This window comes from Toxotes jaculatrix, chromosome 13 (genome assembly GCF_017976425.1).
Source record: "Toxotes jaculatrix isolate fToxJac2 chromosome 13, fToxJac2.pri, whole genome shotgun sequence".
Lineage (NCBI taxonomy): Eukaryota > Metazoa > Chordata > Actinopteri > Toxotidae > Toxotes > Toxotes jaculatrix.
Window position 1 is genome coordinate 11,155,280 of NC_054406.1, and position 21,369 is coordinate 11,176,648.

The following is a 21,369-nucleotide window of genomic DNA, read 5'->3' on the forward strand; positions in this document are numbered from 1 at the left end:
GGCAGGTCGGGAACACTTAAGCAGAACCAAGACACTGTGTGTGTGTGTGTGTGTGTGTGTCTATTCTGGAGCATATGTATGTGTGTGTGTCCCTGCATGTTTGTGTGTATGCGGGTGGGGGTGGGGGGTTATTTTGGCCACCCATCTGCACTAGGCTATTTTGCTACTGTTTCTGCAGGCACACACACACACACGCAGTCACACATATACACACACACAGAGCACTGTGCCAGGCAAGCTGTTCACTAGCTGGTGCTGGCAACGCTCCAGAGAGAGTGGTGGCATCCATCTGTAGCACTGGAGAGTGGTTAGGCTGTGTGTCTGAGTCTGTGTGTGTGTGTGTGTGTGTGTGTGTGTGTGTGTGTGTGTGTGTGTGTTTGTGTTTGTGTTTATTCCGCAGAAAAGCAAAACAATGGGATTGTCATGATGATGCTATTAGTAGTATCTGTGGTGAGTGTGGGGACAGAGTTCAGAGTTGTGCTGGTTAAAAAGCTGCTGTTGTTTGATGGACAGTGGTAGTTGGGAATGGGAAGATCAGTGATCTGTAGCGCCTCCTGCAGAACAAAAGTGGCAACACGTGTCCCACAGTGCAGAGTTAACTTTCATGAAGTCTGAGAAAAGTTTTTATTGTTCTGTTCTGAGGAATCTGACAGGAAAATGATAGCATCGCCACTGATACATTTATTAAAGGACCAGTATGTATTATGTGTGTTATGTTTTCATTAGTGTATAATCACCTGAATCTGTTGTGTTTTCATGTTTCGTGAGGCCTTGATATCTACATAAGGAGCCAGTGCTGTTCCACAGATCCCACTATGTTTCTACAGTAGCCCAGAATAGACAAACCGAAGTTTTGTAATATTTAAATCAAATACAGGAATGTTCATGGATATTTTTTTTAAATGAAAACCAGAAACAATACATGTACTACATGTACCACTTACACGGAATTAAATTTATAAAACTTTTGAATCCAAACAACAGACAAGGGAATCCCTGATGGACTCGTCTCTGTCACTGAGGTCATTGTATGTCAAAGCTGGTATTCTTGCTCATGTTGAGATGCTCTCTTCTTGTTTGTCAGTGGACTCAGATGGCTGTGGGCTGACAGGAAGGTGAGCCAGTGAAAGGTGAAACGATGAGAGAAAAGAGCCGAGGAGAAAGTGTGTAATGGCTACATGAAAGGAGACAAAGACGCACTGCTAACCTGGTTGTGGCAGTACTGCGTGTGTGTGTGTGTGTGTGTGTGTGTGAGAGAGAGAGAGAGAGAGAGAGAGAGAGAGAGAGAGAGAGCAGTCTTCATCTCTAGCCACACTCTGCTCTCAGCCACTCAGAGCCATTAGCAAACCATGGTCACCGGATCACACACAAACACACAGGTACACACACACACTATATAAGCCTGGAAATGCCCTGATGCGAGGTCACACCAGCCGCCACTCTCCAGCTCCCTGCTCACCAGATGTGACTAAGACCCCGTTTTTTAAACATCTTCTCCTGCAGGGGAAAGGAGGAAGGGGGGGAAGAGAGGGAGAGCGAGCGTAAAAAGAAAAGAGAGTAGCGGTTTTCAGAGGAGGGGCGGTGAGGGATAGAGGTTTTTTTTCTTTCCAGTTTTGCAAATCTGGTTCTACTTAGCAGAGCCCTGGAACACATTTCATAAATTGCAGACATATTTTTTCGGAGCGGTTTTGGGGAAGATAGTTAACCGGCAGTAATTTCCAACACATGGCAGCCGTCATGTGATATTTTGAAAACACCAGGCAGACGGGTTGTCCCCCCCCCCCCCCCCCCAGGAACCCTCCCTCCCTTACTGTTAGCCTCTGCCCTCTTTTTTCTGTGCTCGTCCTCTGCCACTCGCGTTTGATTTCCCCATCTGTCTCTCATAGGCGCTCGTTATCTCTAGTTTTCAGTCTCTTTCTTCAGCGTCCTCACCTCCCTTTTCCTACCTCTTCCTTTCTGTCTTCCATGTGTTTCATCCTTTCATCTCTGTCTATTTTTCTACCGATCACACACAATAACTGCACCCTCACTTGCGGCAGCACTGTATATCACTCCATCCATCCACCAGTCCTCCACCCCTCCTCTGCCTCTGTGCCTCTGCCTCTCCCCACATAGTAAAAGATAACCAACATGTAAAACACGAAGGCCTTTATTGCCTGTTGAAAATTGATTTTGCTCCCGAAGACAGGGATATGATTCCTTTTAGCATGGACACACATACACACAGAGATTTAAATTGGCTGCAGAGAGAAGCTTCCATCTAGCTTAAGCAGGCAAAAAAGATAGAAATTGCCACTTGGGTATGTGTGTGTGTATCAGTGTGTATCAATGTGTTTGTGTGTAGAGATGGAGTGGATGCATCAGTGATTTTAAATTGTGCTACAAGGGTCAAGCAGTTCATAGAGGGTTTGTGCATGTGTGTTCTTGTGCCCATTTTTTTCTCAGTACTGGCTGCAGAAAAGCTTTGTGTTTATAAACCTAAAAATGCATGACTTGCAGTAACAAGTGTGTGTATGTTGTCTTGCATATGCTGCAATAGTATTAATCAATAATATTAATCCCCAAGCCACACAACATATGTATTTACTATATAACAAAAGCAAGAAAGGTAACCCAATGGCTGTGTGTGAAACTTAGAAAAATGAAGCCATGTGTCGTCAGCATTAGGATGTGTGTTGAGAGTTTTGTGTGAGTCCTCTACTGGCAAAGAGTCTTGCCTGGGAAAACACCCAGATCCATTTGGGTTCACTTGGCCCTGTGTCAGCATGGCATCAGAAATGAACCAAACTGTATACAGAAAGCAATTTTCAATAGGCTTTCTTCCATCAAATGGGGAAACAGAGCTCACCAGGGCTTACATCTGATTTATATCACTCTATTTTCCCCAGAAAGCAACATTTATATCATTATTTTTACATCATGTTGTTAATGGCAATAACAAACCAGCTTTATATAAATAAAAAACACTTTCAATAGAGTTTAGAGTTTTCTAAATATGTTGAGTCTCGCACGGCCATGCTGTGGAAGAATGTCCAACAGCAATATGTTTCAGTTCAGCCGGTACTATAATAATGTTGAACTCTTCCTCTTGCTATCGTGCTCCATCCCACTGTACATATCCTCATGTTTTCTTTACCTTTACCTCTCCCTGACCTTCTTCTTTCCCCCCTCCACCCATTCTCTGTATTTTTTTTCCACCACCCATTCCCATTGCCTGTCTTTTCTTTTACAAGACCCTGTAGTTCAATTTTGCCTGGCAACAAGATGTGGCAGGAATAGGTTCTATTTGAGAGGAAGTGTAACGGGCACTGTGAATCATTTTTATTGTTCCTTAACACTTGCTTCCTCTCCCTTTCTCTGTAGGAGAGACCTTATTTCAACAGATGGGTAAAACAGACATTACTATAAATCTATTTTTTGAAAAAGAGTGAAGGACTTCTAATGTTATACGGCACATATGTTTTATTGTCCGGTGTGTGCGCGCATATGTGTGTAGTCTAAGGTGTTCTGCAGGATTTGTATGTTTAGTTTATGTATTTTTGTGTTTGTGTGCACATGTGCAGGCGTGTGCGTGTTAATGTTTGTGTGATGGAACAGATGGTGCTCAGACCTTTGTGTGCGATTGAGAAATCTCCTTATGTCTTTGCTGGCTTGACAAAGTGTAAACACACGATGTTACACTGAGAGAAAAATACAGATATGGTGAGAGATGCAAAGGACTGTCAGCACTGATCAGAAGCAGATCTGTTTGCAATGCTCCAGTGCTGTGATTGTGCCATCTCTCTTTTTATACTCAATCTACACATAAGTCTGTGTATTTATGGCATTAGGGTAAGATAGTGCCATAATTTAAGGCACAATGGAAGAAAAGCACACTGGAAACCCAGAACATTTAGTATAATGATTAAAGGAAAACACATTGTGGATACTGCAGTTTCTCACATATTCTTTTGTGTTGTATATTTATGTTATTATTTATGATGCAGCATTGTTTAAACTAAGATAGGACAAATATGATGGACTTCAGGTCCTTTTTTCTCATGATACAAATACTCCATCTCAAGCTAACACTGTGATCTTTAACCCCAACATTCCTCCAGTATTAGTTGGTCTCAAGGAGACACTCCTACCTTGCTAGCGAGCCATTTTTCAGATAACCAAATTCCCAAATGTAGCATATGTCTACCATGTGACTGGTGGTTGGAGAAGAAAAATGCGGTGATATTCAGATTAGTGGACCACATTAAACTCTTAAACTGCTCCACCAGCTGGCCAGTCAGGAAAACATTAGGTGGTAACAATCCACAGACAAATTTCCTGTGGCAATTTATTTTCAATACTAATCACAAAGATGAATACTATTTTAAAAGTCATCCTTGAGTCTCAGATCCATCCCTGACTTGTTTGAAAAATGACAAACTAGTATTTTTTCCAGCTACTTTGATTTAATACACTGTGAAGATGCCAGGAACATCAAACATCAAAATACACAGGAGAGTCAAGTTTTGAAGCAAAGAGAACTAAGATCACAATCTGAGTTATGATAATTAAAAAAATAGACATTTACCATTTACCAACTCATTGAGCAGAACTCATGGAGTAACATATAAAGTAATAATATTTGCATTAAATGCATAATGAGTAATTGCTGATTTCTTGAATAAAATCTTTGTTTCTGGCGAAGGGGAAGGTATATCACACTGTGCCCAAAGTTTGCATCATTTACTATAATTTGGCTGGGAAACGCGATAAAGCAGCAGCCACCAGCCTTCAGTGAATCTTCACAGAGGAGAAGGAGAGGAGACTGGGAGAGGGAAAGAAGGGTGGGAACAACATTGAGAAAATAAGAGGGAGAGAAAAAAGGAAAACAGAGAGAAAGAGTGAGAAAGAAAGAAATGGGAAGAAAGGAAAAAAAAGAGAACTCCAAAGGGACCCACTGATGGTGGTACTGCTTCTCCTCTGCATCCTGCATCTGCTGGGGAGGGAAATAAATAAGATGATGGAAATCAGATCTATGTGTGTGCATGAGAGGGAAAAAGAGAGAGTTGTGTTGTTATGCTTGCAGTGTGCGCATGCATCCCTGCAGCCGTGTGTATGTATTTGTGTGCTTGTGGGTTTGCGGTAGGGCGTTGCATCCATACATCTTCTTGACAAGCGGGTGGAGTTTGATGGGACATGCTCTGCATACTGCTCCATCTGGCTGCCGATGAATCAGTGTGTGTGTGTGTGTGTGTATGGTCTAGAGGAGGGAATGATGGAAAGAGAAGAGGGGTTACTACTCTTGCATACCGATAGATTCCTCTTGTTTCTCTGTGTACGCCGTCTGAATCTCAATCGTCCCACCTGTCCCTCAGCTGTGTTCTTTAACACATCCGTCCTCTCATTCTCTCCATTTTTATCTCTCTCTTGTGCCTGTCCCCTGCTCCCTCTCTCCACATCTGTACCCAGCACACAGAGCAATCACCACAAGCCACTATCACACCATCTCTGTATCGCTTCATCAATTCCATTACCTATCTGTCCCGCTCCCTCTCCTCACACATTAATGTTTATTGTGTGTGTGTGTGTGTGTATAACACACCCAGAGGCACCATTTTGCACAAACATTGGCATGTTGTGGACATTACTGCTCAATTCACAGGCTTCCTGTGGCTTCAGTGCCTCATGGTTTTCACTTCAACACCTACATATCAGTGTGTGTGTGCTGAAGGTATTATGCATGTCTAGATTAGATGTTTGCCTGTGTGTGTGCAGGGCATAAGTGGGTCACTCTATATGCATTTTTCCATTTAACTCCATAATGATGATATCTTATGTCTGACTAATACAATCTTGTGCTCACACAGGCGCCAGCGCACCGTAAATTGTTTATGTCACAGCCGCCAACTCTCGAAAATTCACCCAGCGTGATTGAAATCCATTGTCGTTTTGAAGAATGGGATTTGCCTGTGTGAAGTACTCTCGAGTGGCATATTACTGCCACTGTTATCACATCATTTTCTGGGTCTCCAACTGTACGATCACAGCGCACACATACACTCATGCAAACACGTACATACACACAGAGGCAATTCTGGCTTATGAAGTGTGTAATGGAGATTGTTTGACTCTATCTCCTGATGATGGACTTTGAAGTCATTGTAGCCTCTGTGAATAATCTAAAATACCGAGGTTAGGCAATGTTGTCCTCATTTCGCAAGGTGATTTGAATATGAAATGACCTCCTAGCTTTGTGTGTGATGATGAAATGTAAAAGGTTTTGATATAACATTGTATTTTTTTGCCTTGAGTTGTGGGTTAGCAAAGTCCTTTCTGTAACATATTGAACTGTTTCTCAGGGACCACGTTCCTTCTAGATATCGTTCATTGCAACAACCTTGTTTTAGGCGAGTGATGTAACTTGCATGTAACCTTAGAAAAGGCGTGTATCACAAGTCAGTGGGGGGATAAAATCTCCTTTCTTTGAGCTCGGCTGAAAGAGGGTACAGGCGAGAGGGAGAGAAAAGCGAAGAAGGAAAGAAAGAGAGATTTTGCAAACATTGAGGATCACGTAATCACGGACGATGCAAACGGGTGATGTAAGTGTGAAGACATCCTTGTGAGTGGCAGGTAGTTGTCCAGGGTTTTGCCTCATTTCTAGGATCGCTCTATGAGTTAGAGGGATAGATTGTAGAGAGATTAATGAAGTTACAAACACAAGCAATTCAGCCTTTACTTTGTTATTTTAACAGGGAGCCTCTGAGATTGTTGGGAGAGATGTGAGGGTGGTTAGCATATTCAGAATCTGATGTTTTATTCTCAAATGATGAAGTGTAGGGTAAAGCCAAAAATATGTTTTTCCATTTACCAGTATATCAGCGGCTTCTAGCATGCGGGGGTGACCCAGTGAGTTGTAAAATAAATCTGAGGAGCGCAAGATGACGAACAAAATAGGAAACTTTTCTTAAATGTTTTTTTTTCTTGTGAAATCTGGGAAAGTTTTACCTCTTCAATCTTTTAAAAACTGTTAAACTGAAACAAACTGAGAAGCTCAAAGACATATTCAACCTGTGATAGAGAGTTGGGAGAAGGCATTATTGGCCAAAAAAGTGGTGGGATCTCTCTCTACACAGGATGCTAACAGCGCTTTGCTATTAGTGTAATCCTGATGTTATACAGACAAAGCAAATTCAACCTCACGGGAACACATAGTTCAGTTGGATATCAGTGTAATTACCATTGACACATACCAAAGGATAGCTGGATAAGAATATAGCAGATACATTTAATGAAGCACCACTACAGTCGTGGTATTCTCATGGGTTTGAGTCTCATTCAGGCCACCTGTAGTACAAATATTTGCACTAAGAGCTCCTTTATGATGCTTGATATGAAGCCATGCAGCAAGTGGCTGTTGTGAGACATTAATCACTGTCATCCATAGGCATGCTCGTCAATAGGTTTGGCACCTCTGCCTGCTTGGAGTGCACAAAGCGAATCAACACACATTTGGGAGGCTCTTCTGTTCCTTTATAGCTAATTGCTGCCTCTTCAACAACCATCCTCATCCTCTTCCATCCATTAATTCCTGGACAACAGCACTTCTGAGAAGTCGTAAAGTGAGTTAGGGCAAAGTCAAAGCACTCATCACCCCTTTCCATTAAAGCTCTGCACATCGATACCTGTCCAGTCCTGGCTGGCCACAGATCTGCTACTTTGCGTACCACATGCAACTGATGGGGCAGTAACAGGGCTAATAAATGGACCATAGATGTGCATTAAGTTCAGCCATTAACTTTTAACAGATGTATTAGACTGGAGGAGCTGCCCGACTTTGTTTTCAAGGTTGTTTAAGAATGCTTGTTCTTTTTGAATTGAATTATGCATGAAGTCGCTTGCTGCCTTGTTCTATTGCCGTAATAAAATGGAGGCTTGTCAGACTCTTGTCCATACATATATTTTTTATTTTAAGAAATACGTGCTGTATTTGCTCATGAAAATGGATAGTACACAGCCATATGTGTTTTCTATAATGTGCTTCACTTGTAAGATGTATTTTTGTTTTTCCCAAAGACTGGATAAATTATCTCGTGGAGGGAGTATTGCTATCGATTCAAGTGGCATAGTAATTGCTGAGTGAATGGTTGGGTGCAGCTCTTGTTGGTTAGTATGAAGCCATTGATTTTATTCTGCTTATATGCTTTGTAGGGCTCTCAATCAAATCAGAGTCAGAGAAGATGCTGTTTGTAAATCACAAAATGTGTGTGTGTGTGTGTGGGTTTGTGGGGAAATGAGAGCGGGAGAACATGTTATTGCCTGTATGTATGTGTATGTGTTTTCCAGGTGCACGGATTTCACACTAATTCATTCTTTATCCTTCATCTTCTTCACCTGGGGGACTGCAGATGAGTTTCAAATGCTTTCAGGGTTTATGTTTCTCTCATCTCTAACCGACAACTGCCAACCAATGATAACACTGACCCAGGTGTTAATCCCCAATTACAAGCCTGTAACCAAACTCATCTTTTCATACTGCCGCAGGGCCCATGGTGCCAAGCAGGGGTTCAGGTGGATCTTGAGTCCAGACTTTTTTCCCCCTTTATGTGTTTCACTTTGTGCTTCGAATTGTCTTCTTAAGCTTAAAAATAAAAAAGCATTTCTATGTGCCTTTTAAATAAATAATACCCCAAGGAATAATGTTCCAGTCATCCCTTTAAACACCCCAGTTTGCTGTAAATTGAAAAAAGAATTATATTATATTATTTGCACCCTAGGGATTCCAAATTGCATCTTGGTGATGTGAGCCATTCACTCTATCCATTTCCCTATCAAGTCTCAAAGATTAAGGTAATTATAAGATGATTTGGATCCTAATTTGATATCCCATGATCTAACAATAGATCATGTGAACTGGGCCAAAAATTACCACACAATTAGAAAAGGCAATATACAGAACTATGGAAAGCATGAGCTCAAAGATTCACTGAAACAGGATAAGTACAACCATGTGTGATATGGTGACTTCTCTGTATTTAACTTGGGCTTGTTAAGTATATACATGTAAGGTTTTTGTGTTTGACTGGAAAATGATGAATTACCTTGGGTGCTGTCACCCAGCCGTCTTTTTTTTAATGACCTTGTATTTTCATAGATCATATTTTAGGCAGGCATACAGGATATGATAGCTGGCAGCCTATATGTAAGACTATATGTTTCCACTAGCTATTCTGCTATATCCTGAGTTTATAAAATAAATAGTCAGATCCAGACTTTTTTTTACTGTGGTGAAATTAGAGTAGTAAACCTTTCTCAGTCTGGCCAGGTTGGGAGGATGGAGAGGGAATGTGTGTTTTTGTGACTGTGTGTGGAAAGAGGTAGGGAAATGTGCAGCGCAGTGGGTAGACAGTTAAAGGTTTAGACAGTCGCTCTGTTCTCCCTGTCTCCCCTTCATATTGACTCTTCTTTCACCCCATTCCTCTATTCTCTGGTTTCCTAATCACTCTACTTTTTTCCACTAATCTCTACTCTGTATCCATTCATGCTGCTCTCCTGCAATTTATCCCCTTTCCCTTCACATTTCATTCCAATTCTCCATTTCTAAGCTAAAGCTTATATTTACATTAATACATTCAGTTTAAGAGTAGAATTGATTTTTTTTTTTTTTTTTGTCAAACCCAACCCAAACCTTAAAATTTGAGAGATTCAACCCAAACTGGACCAATCCAACTAACCCTAAAAAGTTCAGGCTCACAGTCTGTTGTGTTCTGGATCTTATTCTTGGCCTAGTTCTCCCAGCTCAGTCCTAAAAGTCACCCAGACTCAATGCCAGCTTGCTGGGAGCCAGAAATTTCCCACCTTCCCAGTGACTTTATCAGTCATCCCCTCCTAGGACGGCTCCAGACAGTGCAAGATTTGAGAGGGACAATCCTCCATGGTTAGTAGCGAGGAGTGTGACCTCTGTCTGGGGAGGGGATGTGATTCTTCTTTTCTTTTCTCTCCTTTGACAGTGTTTGACTTCACTGATTGGGATCTGATTGCCTTGAGAATCTTGGGAATCTCCTGGGGACTCATAAAATGTACCATTTATAATAACTTCATATTGCTGAATATATATATATATATATATGTCAGTGTATGAATGGTAGTGTCAGTAAGTGAGTTCAAATCATGTCGGTTTGGTTGGACATAACAGAGTAGTATCTGGAAGCAGCTAGTAGGTATTTAATACTCTTGTTTCTTAGAAAATGGATAAAAAAAATTAATCCTCACTTTCTTGTATGTCACAGTGCTTCATGTTAAACCTTTAAAGCTTAGAGAAACTGATCATTACAGTTGCTCAACATGTTTCTTGTCATGACACTTGTGTAATTGGTGTGTATTTATATCTTGTATGTCCTTGTGGCATGCTTGATTGTTTCATTCAGTTCCATCATATTCCTTCTGCTCATTTCTCAAAGGGGTCAACATGTAGAAGAAACAAAGCTCACCTAAACATTCAATCCGGAAATGGAGCTATGGAGCACGCTCTATTTAGAATTTCAGTGACATCTCCATCTCTCACTCGCCTGGCTGCTAAAGCCGAGCTAGTGTGACTAAAGTACTTAGTCACAGTGCACCTCGGCAGCAGCAAGGCAGAGTGCTACTGAGGCTCGGGCCTAACTAACAGGCTTAGGCTATCCTGTCGCTCCCACATCAGTATTTCTCTTTCATTTCGCCTAAACTTAACGCTATAGATCCAAACAGTCGGCACAGAGGTGCACTAACATTTATGTAAACTGTATTGTATATACTTTACACGCCTGTCTACACAAACAGTGAGAAAAATATGCAAATAAACATAGTTACATGTAAAATATAAGATTATGTAACAGCATGCTTGTTCATCATGCAAAAAACACATGCACACATAAACACACGCAAGGGTCTTTGGTGTCCCTGAAATGAGCAGAGTTTGTGACAGGGACCACCCTGTTTCTGGAACATGCATCCTCACCACCCTGATTTTGGCGAGTGTGTGCGTATTTCCCTTTGCCGTGCATGTGCCCTCAATGATTATAGCTATATGTTTCCAATCGCACAGATAGTACTTTTGTTTCTCTTGCAGCTCCTCCCTTCCCTCCTCTCCCGCTCCTTTATCTTTTCACTCTCCACCCCCCCTTCCTCTCTCTTCCTCTCTCCTCCTTTTTTTCACATAATTTCCCCTACAAAATGTGCCACAGAGACAGTTGATAACAGTCTGTTGACTCTGTGATAGGCTTGTTACTGCTGTTGCTGAGAGAAGTTGTGTATCTTATCCTGCACAATATAGGCTCAACCCTCGCGCCAGTGCAATACTCTGATAATGTCTTGCTGCTGTTCCCATACATTTGATATGGTCAGTTATCTGCTGAGCACAAATCGACTGAATTAGGTGAAAATGGGCATGTAATCACAGAAAAGGTTTGGTTTTTGATTTTCAGGTGCAGGGTCATTTGTTTCAAAAGTATCAGAAAATCAAAGGTGAAATACAAGTTAAGAACAGTTAGCTGTCTGTTTTTGAACTGAAATTAGTTCGTTGACTAGTTGGTTGTCCGCTGTGTTACCATCCTGAACAGATGTGAATATAGTATCCAGGGATACAAGCATTAGTGTGTGTGCGTGTGTGTAAAGAGCACTGCAGTCGTTAGCAGGGGAGGGAGGCGCGTTGTGTCGCCGCTCTGTGCGACGGGCATGCAGAATGGCACAGATGGTGGTGGAATGAGACCCGTACTCGCTGCAGATTTACGCTCCTCTCTCGGGCATCTGTCTGTGTGTCTGTGAGTCTCTCCTCTCCGTCTCTCTCATTTCTCATTTGACAGTCTGAGCATATGCATCAGTGTCATTGTGGCAAGACACGCAGACATACTGTATGATGTGGTGAGCCATCTATTTCTAGATCTAGTCTGTCTGGTGCACCTCACAGGAGCTTTGTTATCAAATTAAATCTTGACAGTGTTTATGTGCAAATGATGATACTGTTCTTTTCTCAGCACACAAATGTGGAATGTGTTGCCCTGAACTGTTGTTTATTTCCTGTGTGAAGTTATCACATCATGTTTGGTATGGTATTGTAATCTTTAACATGTCTTCTTTTGTCTTCCCTCAGATCGCACTGGGAAGCGCTCCACCATGCCCGACTCACCTGCGGACGTCAAGACACAGTCCAGGTTGACCCCCCCTACCATGCCACCCCCACCCAGCACACAAGGAGCACCACGCAACAGCTCCTACACTCCCACAACATGTGAGTAGAGTCACATTTATAATTCTGCTTTAAGGATTTACGGTGTAGCAACAGGGTTGCACATCACATAAGATGATGCTCAACTGTAAATCAGTCTGAGGTGACGTTAGGACCACTGTCATCCTCCAGTATAGTATCCACTCATAAGAGACGTGGTTGTGCGTTCACACATGCGCAGATCATCGTGAAATGCAGTGATAAAATAAAAGATTCGAAAAACATCAACAGCACAAGACCTTCTAAACAAGTTGCATTGATCTTTTCCAAATTGCAGTTATACCCAACTACTCCCCCAACAAGTTCATTAACGCCCACACTTACAAACCGTTGGAGCTTTGCCATGACGTGCACATAGCCCGTGACGAGCAAATTACACCCTAGTATTCACTTAGAAGTACATACTTAACCACTTGCATGAAGAGCACTAGAATCAAAGAATCAAAGGCCCCGTGGTTCAAAATGCTCTAAGCACTCAAGTCTGCATTAGTAGTGCTGGTTCTCTGCAACAGAGGCATTATTTTTGTTCTCTTTCAATCACTTACTCCCCCTTTCTTAGTTTCTGGTATCCACTTTCTTCCCCTCTCTCTGTGTCTGTCTGTCTCTCTCTTCCTCTCTTGCAAACGCTCACACTCCACAATTAACGTCGGGGCTTCCGTGCGATGAGGGAGGAAAGGCCCAGCTCTCTCATTACGCATGCCGAAGGTTTTAACAAAGCAGTATGCTTTGATTTCCACCCGACGTAATTGTTACCAGATGCAGTTTGAGCATCTCGTCTCTCTCCTCTCTTTACAGTGGCGGCTTTGGACGACGGCCAGAGGGGGAGTGAGTGGATCGCTAGTCAAAACCTAATCTCATTAGAGAGAAAGCTTTATGCCGCCTTGTATCTCTTTGTACACCAACTCCCCCATAGACACATACACACGCACATTGCTCCCGTGCTCCAGCGCGACGGGGGGCCACGCTGCCCCTGCTTGTTTAGACTGCAGGGAAGGAGAAAAAGGAAGGAGGAGGTGGAAAGAGGCAACATGTCTCCCAATGCAGAAATATGTTTTTTATGAGAGGATGCCGCAAAGGATCAAACAAGCCGCGATGATTGGAAACAAATGTTGAGGATTGTGAATGTTTTCACTGGAATGTAAATCATTTCAAATCAGTGGTTAGGTCTCCGTGAAGCTGACCTACGTTGTTCCCTTTGTTGGTGTTTTTTCAGGGTTTTAGGTTATTTTTAGTGATTTCTATACAACAAACGAAAACGCAGTCTTATTTTTGCACAACAGTGTGTTTCCATGGAAATTATATTTACCAAAAAATATAATCCTTCTCATTTTGCCCTTCTTTCTCTTAATACTATTATTTTTGTCCTTGTCTCACACAGTAACCAATGGCAGTAGCCACTCTCCTACAGCGCTCAACGGCGCCCCATCTCCTCCAAACGGCTACAGCAACGGTCCTAGCTCCTCCTCCTCATCCTCACTGGCCAACCAGCAGCTGCCGCCGGCCTGTGGCGCCCGGCAGCTCAGCAAGCTCAAGCGCTTCCTTACAACTCTACAGCAGTTTGGAAATGACATCTCACCTGAAATCGGCGAGCGGGTCCGCACATTAGTGCTAGGACTAGTGGTGAGTAGCTACTGTGTGTGTGAGCTGTAGTTCAAAGGGCTCATGGAGTGAAAGCTGACACCAGTTCTTAAGTTAGGAGGAATTAGTGAATCAATTAGTAGGATATTTGAGAATAATTCTTAGCATTTGTTGTCAGTAGTGTCAGATTAGTTGTCAGTCACAGAGATGAAGATTTAAATAACTTTGAGGTATTTTTGAAAGGTTTTTTGTATTTTCTTATGTCAGAAACTCCACCCATCTGGTCCTTCAGGCGTAAATGTAAAATAAACACAGGGAGAGATTTGCAAATCTTTGCCTTCTGGATTGACATCCATCAGTACTTTGCAGCACTTTCTTCGGTGTAACACAATGCCTGGCAAAACACTGAAAGTATGTTGTTGTCTAGGAGAATGGCATCAAACTATGCAAGTACCATTTTTATGCGCCTAATCCACTCTGGATTTAATTGCCTTATATTTATTCAAATTTAAATACAACACATAACAGCATGGAAAACCCGAGGCACAGGGATTAGGCTTCTTATTTTAACATCAAACTAACGGTATCACTAAGGTTGTGCAGGTGTCTGATAACCTGGCATGACTCAGCCAGTTGCAATATTAAGACCTTATTTTTTATTTGCCTAAAAAAAATAGGCTGAGTTGCAATAAAGTAGCTTTAAGAGGATTTACAAAATTCAAGCATTGCTGATAATCTCTTATAACCCAAATTAAGATTAAGCACATAAAGTAAATCAAAACAGTGTGATAGTCGAAATCAAAATTTGTCTGATTTTAACAATAATACAGTATATAAACAGCACATATGTAAAGAATAACAACTGCATAAATGTTAAATAACAACATGCAGAAATGTTTTCTTCAACAGAGATTTCTTCATTAGGAAAACTGCAAAATACAAATCAAGCAAGCCGCAAACATCAAAATGCATTTATTTAACAGAGATTTGGCGAGACAGATGTGTTTCTGCAGCTTAGCCCACATGGCTATATCAAGGCTACACCACCAAGAGCATTTGGTATAAAATACATGTGCAAAAGATTTACCTCACGTCTGTGTGATCTGAGAAAATTTGAGCATAACAAACAGGGGAATACAGAAATAGTGACTGAATGTTGTGCAGAAAGGAGGTGGAGGCGGAGGAGATGGAGGGAGGAATTTTTTAATTAGCCACACAGAGCATAGCCTCCTTTTGGCTTCACTATGTTTATTTTTCTCACCGTCTGCATATGCACATGCCTCTCCTGTGTCCTTTTGGCTCGGTCCCCCCCCCCCCCCCCCCCCCCCCCCCCATATCTCTCTCTCCAACTTTTCCTTTCTCTCCCACTGTCTCTCTGTCCCTCCCCCTGCCTTATTGAAAAGAGTGACACTGTTAATTAGCTAGTTGTGTGCTGGAGAGAGGGAGAGAGGGAGACTCAGGAGGTTTCACTAGCTGTCAAGAACAGCCCCTACGCAATCTGGGCGAACAGATGTAAGGCTGAATGTAACAAAATTCAGGTCTGGGAAATAAGGCTGAGAGTGTGGGGAGGAAAAATAATATCTGCAGCTTTTTTTTTATGTTCTCTGTTTCGCTTGTTTTTTTTTTCTTTCTTTGTTTGTGTTTTTGCTTGTTATATAGAAGATTCTTCTCCCATGTGCATGCTCACCTCTACCTCCTTCTTCTTCCCTCTTTCCCTGCATCTCGGGAATACTTCATTTTGAAAATTAAAAATAGTGTCACCGCTGTCTTGTCAGCCATTAATGTGAGTTACAGGCAACCAAAGAAGAAAAGATAAACTAGACTAGACGTTGTTTGGGTGTTGAAGGTTGACAAACTGAAATGCATAACCCACTTTTGAAAACGCACACACATATGTGCCTCTTGTTTGCAACTATAGAGAAAACACAAAAATACCCACTAAATATACCTGTCTACTACACATTTTACCGGTCCACCCCATGGCTCTGTAACTTATTTTGGTCACCTTGGTCTTATCTGCTTATGAAAAGAGGCAGACAGTTGTTCATTCGCCACTGATGGAGGGAGGTAACACAGACATGGAACATCATGGCACCCGTGTGATAGGCTCATCTATTGTGTTGACAAGGACAAGGATACCATAAATGTACGTAACATAATATGTATTATTAGGGAATGCATTGTAAAGATGAACTCTTCTTCATTCATATCACAAATAAGCAGACCTGTACTAAAATAAAGTTCACAAACTAATTAACTGCAATGAAACTGTTAGACAAATGAGAGCATACTTGGTTAAAAAGAAAAGGAAAGAAACGAGAAAGTTTCTGTATCATGTAGCATATTTTTTGATGATGTGACTCCTGCCTGTGTATTTGTTTTGTTAATTGAAGGAGATGTGTGTTTTTGTTTTCTGTGGCTCTTTTCACTGTGGCCTGCCCATGTGCTTCCTATTACAAAAACCCGAAACATTCACTCCAGGCCAGGATATAGCTTAGCTTCCAATAAGTAATATTATCGCTTAATGCCTTCCACATGGATTCATGTGTTTTCTCTCTCTCTCTCTCTCTCTCTCCACCAGAATTCCACGCTAACCATCGAAGAATTTCACTCCAAGCTCCAAGAAGCCACCAACTTCCCTCTGCGACCTTTTGTCATACCCTTTCTGAAGGTAGATATTCAAATATACAATAATTACTACTACAGAGGGCTTGCCTGCCTCCCTGCCTGCCTGATCGACCAAATCTGGAAAACATTTAGCCAGCCCAGATCCAGATGTGCATACTTATGGTCGTGATATTTATCCCCACTTTGTCCCTATTTTTGGAGTCTCTCTTCTCTTTGAATCTTTATCTCTCTATTATATCTATCCAACCTGGCTTTTCCTTGCTCTCACTCAGTTTCTCTGCTATTTCAAAAGCTACTGTGACTCTCATTTTGTCATCTGTCATCTGCTTTCTTCTTTCTCTTATTCTGTTTCCCTCTTCTCCAAATTAAATAATGCATCAGTTTTTGGTTCAATCTTATTAACCTAGAGTTAGCAACTTTGTAGACTATAATTGTCTGTACACTATCTGAGGTTTTTTTTTTAAGAGTCTTGCTGAACATGTGCTGGAACAAAGCACAATGAATGTGGTTTTGGCATGAGGACAACATCCCCTTTCATGTGTTCCTTTCCAGCCTGCTCCTCCTCTTCCTCTCAGGCTTGTTTTGTCATTGATTCTTCATCCCACTAAGCCACATTTTCAGCAAGTGTTTCCCCATTTTCAACCATTAGCATGGTATATTACTAAAGGAAGGAGCACTCTCTTAAGCGTCCAGTGACCTTGCTTTAGCCCATTTGTCACTGGTCACCTTGTTTCAGTCACAACAGCGCACCTCACGTCTCTTTATTCCAGCATGGGAGATGAAAATGAAGAGAAATGGCGATTTTTCTGTTCAGATGAAATAGTGGCCATATATGTGCATTTTGTGCCAAACAGGTGATTGTTCTGGATGTCAGCAGGATTTTTAGGATCTAAGTGTTTTGTTTTTTCTGCTTCCCCTCAACCCTCCTCTTGATTTCTCTGCCTCATCCTCTTTATCTATTCTCTGTCCCTTATCTGTCCCCCCAAACCTGCTCTATCTGTTTGTGTCTGAGTGGCAGGCATGAGGTAAATGTTATTTCTGTTCAATATCGTCTCATTTTCTGCTGTCAGTGTGCGCGTGCATGAGTGAATTTGCATATGTGTGCTTGTGTGAACTGACATTCACAAGCTCATATTATCCACTGAGGTCCTGTGTGGATGTGGGCAGCAGAAATTGCTCCCACTAGAACCTCCATTACTGGCTGTTAACAACACAAACAGGGACTGTGTGTTCTCACTCACTCCTTCCTTACAACCTTCTCTTATCCTTATGTTTTCCTCACCTCTGTCTCTTTTCATTCACCTTCTCATTTGTTTTCTCCATATCTTTATCCCTTCCCTGTCTCTGTTTATCTACGGTTTTCTATCCATCCATCCTCCAGTCCCTCCTTCCCTTCTCCTCTCCTCGCCAGATGGTTAGTGTATCACTGGGATGGCTGCAGAATCAAAGATGCAACTCTTTTTTTCCCTCCTTCGCTCCTTCTCTGCCTCTCTTTCTCCCCAGTCTAATTTTAGTGTCTTCCCACTGCGGGGCCTTTAATGCCAGCTACCATATGGTAGCAGAGAGCAGTTGGAGGTGTGGGGGAGCTTTTATAGGTGCGTCGAAGCACAGCTGCAACAATGCGCGTCAGGGCTCAGAGTTTTTCATTACGCTAATGTTAGACCGAGCCGACCCTTCCAGTCGCCCCACCTCCACCCAAACCCACTCAACTCCTTTCCCCTTCTCTTAATACTAAACCGCAAATTGGTTGGGACGCTTTACTGGAAGGAGGCAATCATAAACCGCACAGCTCCAGTGACGTGATGTGTTGGCGGGACGCCCGCCACACACGAGACAACAGGCTCACAAAGTGACAATGTTTCTCTGTTTGCAAGTTAAAGTTGTGCTTCTTTTAAGTTTGCTCTCATCTCTCAGCTGTCAAGTGTTTTGTTTTCCTTGTGTCTTGTGCAGAAGTGAGGGGCGTGCTGTGACACAGAGGAACAAACACACCGAGCTAAAGAGAAAGAGAGTGGTGATAGGAAATAATTGAACTAGGATAATATAGACGTGCAAAAACGAAGTCACTTCAATTCTCTTCCGACAGCAAATTACACAGAAACAGAAAGTTGATGAAGTGCAGCAGATCCTCAACGTGGCATATTCTGAATTGTTTTTTGGCACCATTTGACAAAACGACAGAACCAACATTTTCACAATAAATCATCCTGAGCAGATTTTAGCTGCAGCCGCTTAACGAACACTACTTCTACTTCTACAGATGTTGGTAACTGTAACTACACAGAGGCAAATCTCCATACTTTATCATATGAAAAATGATCCCGGTCTGTTCATTGGTCAGCATTTCTTGACTCAGTCTTTTTGTTAATGTATCCCACATCTCTGGCAATTAGGATGACCTCTAATTAATGAAAGATGAGTTCACCAGGGTCAAAGCAATCTATTTTATGCTCTTTTTTCAGAGGGTAATTACGATCATAAACTATTAACGGACCATTAACTCGGGCAGGTAGAGTGAAGGCCAGTGCTTGGCATTTCTTTTACTACAGCCAATTACTGGAGAGGGATTTTTGTATGATTACGAAACAGAAATACCACTAAAGAAATCATGGTTGTGTTTTGTAAGTATTATTTCTGTGTGCAGTTGGCAAAGACGAGATTGAATAGTCAAAAAAATGGAAGCAAATTTATCAGCTAATGTAGGACAAGAGAAAAAAGGGATGAAGGGGTGAATAAAAGCCTGTGACATGGAGAAGATTATAAAACTGGAAGAAATAAGGAAAGGGAAAAACCAAACAAGAGACTTACGAGATTATGTTATTGAGGACAAAACAAAGATTAACAGACCTAAAACTTACAAAAATGGCCCCTCCAAAGGCTCTTGTGATGTACCTTGCCAAAATAGCCCCCACTCTCATTCTGAACCTGCCTGATGCAACACTTTCATCTTCTTGCTTCAAAATGCACGCCATCAGATGCCTTTGAAGTCGATGTTCACATACCTGCATGACCCTGTAACTCCACACAAGAAAGCAGACCCCCTTGTTATGTCAAAGAGATTGAAAATAGTTGCTGTTTCTTTAAGAAGAAACAGTGTATATGCCGTAGAGAAAGTCTTAATGCACTCTAGATCACAGGAAGTGATCTTGGTTCTGTGGTAATGAGCAAACAGGGGTTAGATGACCTGGAAGAAATGGATCTCTTGCTACCTCAACTTGCTGTTTTTGGAATGAAAACACTGTTGAAAAGCTTATTATTTTTATATTATTACAACAGCATATTTTTATGTGAGTTTCTGTTCTTTCTGTGGGATAATAAGGTTTTATGTGTTATCAGATATTTCTTGAAAACGAGTTCAGTGTCAATTTAGAAGAGCTTTTACATTTTGCATCAGTTTGACTGAATTTATCTTTCTTATGATATAAAACATCAATAACCTATTATATTTTACCCAAGACCATAAGTACAATTTGTTCAGTTCAAGTGCACATTTCTTCTTTTAAGAGTATAATTTGAGTTTAATTATCACTGCAGTAACATAGACGCAAGGCAGGCAAGGCAAGTTCTTTTTTTTTTTTTTTTTGAATAGCACGCTTCAACAATAAGGCAATTTAAAGTGCTTTACATAAAACATAAAAGGCATCAAGACAAAATATAAAAGCAACACAAGACAAAATATAAAAGCAACACAAGACAATATAAAAAAGCATTTAAATAGAAAGTAAAAAGAGTTAAATAGATAAGAAATATAAGAGTAAAAGTAGCTTGTTCCAGATATGTGGAGCATAAGAACTGAATACTGCTTCTCGTTTGACTGTGGGGACAGAAAGCAGACCTGTCCCATGCACAGCTCAGCTCAGAATGTCATTGTTCTTGTCATTGTTTCCCAAATAAGCCAAAAAGAAAACAGAAAACCTCTTAAAAAGAGGCTTTTTTTCTTGACTTTTTCACATTGATTGAAAGGTAAAAAGGCTGATGTGATATTTTTATTTTTGCCCCTCTTCCCAGTGTACAACAAACAGCTTTCTCTAATAATTCAGTGCTGTTTCTCTCTGTAGGCCAACCTGCCACTTCTTCAGAGGGAGCTGCTGCACTGTGCCAGGCTGGCCAAGCAGAACCCGGCTCAGTACCTGGCCCAGCACGAGCAGCTGCTCCTGGACACCAGCACCACCTCCCCAGTGGACTCCTCTGAACTCCTGCTGGACGTCAATGAGAATGGCAAGAGAAGGACGCCAGACAGGTGGGTGACTCAGAGTAAGAACCACTTTGGAAATAGGATTTTAGTACTGAGTGAATCTTAATTTGGGTTAGAACCGTTACACAACGACAGGGATCAGCATGTAGAGGTTGTAAATTTACCAGCTCCACTTTTTACTATTCCATTATTTGATCTCATGCATAAATCCCTTTGAGTCTGCCTGCTTCCCCATGAGCCCATACATTACTCCACAGACACAAGCTGAGCCAATACAAGGCAATAGTGTGATGTGTTAATGTATGTATGGGAAGTGTTTGTCAGTGCGCCACCGGGCCTCATGACGTGCTCCATTGGACATCTCGGCTCCCGGCTCCTGCTCTTAATGGGCCAGAACTGAGTGGGGGCGGGGGGAGATAGGAAGAGTAGACCTGGATAGACCCGAACACGCACACATCCTGAGGACAGAAAAAAGGCAGAAGACAGCTGTGTCTTAATGAAAAGTGTGGATGTGTATGAATACTTCCACTGTGGATGTTTCTGATACCTAGGTTATCATTTACTTCCATGTTTGAAATAACCCTCCAGCCAAATCATTACAATCATTTGTTGTCATGGACTTCAGTAATGACTCAGTGTTCCCTTCTCTAATGGATAAGCAGCGAGACGTGCCTTCCAGGAATACACAGCAGTGCAAAAACCTATAGTCCTCTCTCCAACAGTCCCCAACCCC

General features: G+C 41.7%; 1 protein-coding gene across 1 annotated transcript in view; it reads left to right on the forward strand.

Moving 5' to 3' along the window:
- runx1t1 (RUNX1 partner transcriptional co-repressor 1) overlaps positions 1 to 21,369 on the forward strand; it is a 57,339-nt gene that overhangs the window by 23,972 nt on the left and 11,998 nt on the right. Inside the window, exons 2-5 of the mRNA XM_041053863.1 lie at positions 12,104 to 12,241; positions 13,617 to 13,858; positions 16,398 to 16,487; positions 20,500 to 20,681. Of these exons, the coding sequence (XP_040909797.1) occupies positions 12,104 to 12,241; positions 13,617 to 13,858; positions 16,398 to 16,487; positions 20,500 to 20,681 (652 nt within the window). The remainder of the gene's footprint in view (positions 1 to 12,103; positions 12,242 to 13,616; positions 13,859 to 16,397; positions 16,488 to 20,499; positions 20,682 to 21,369) is intronic.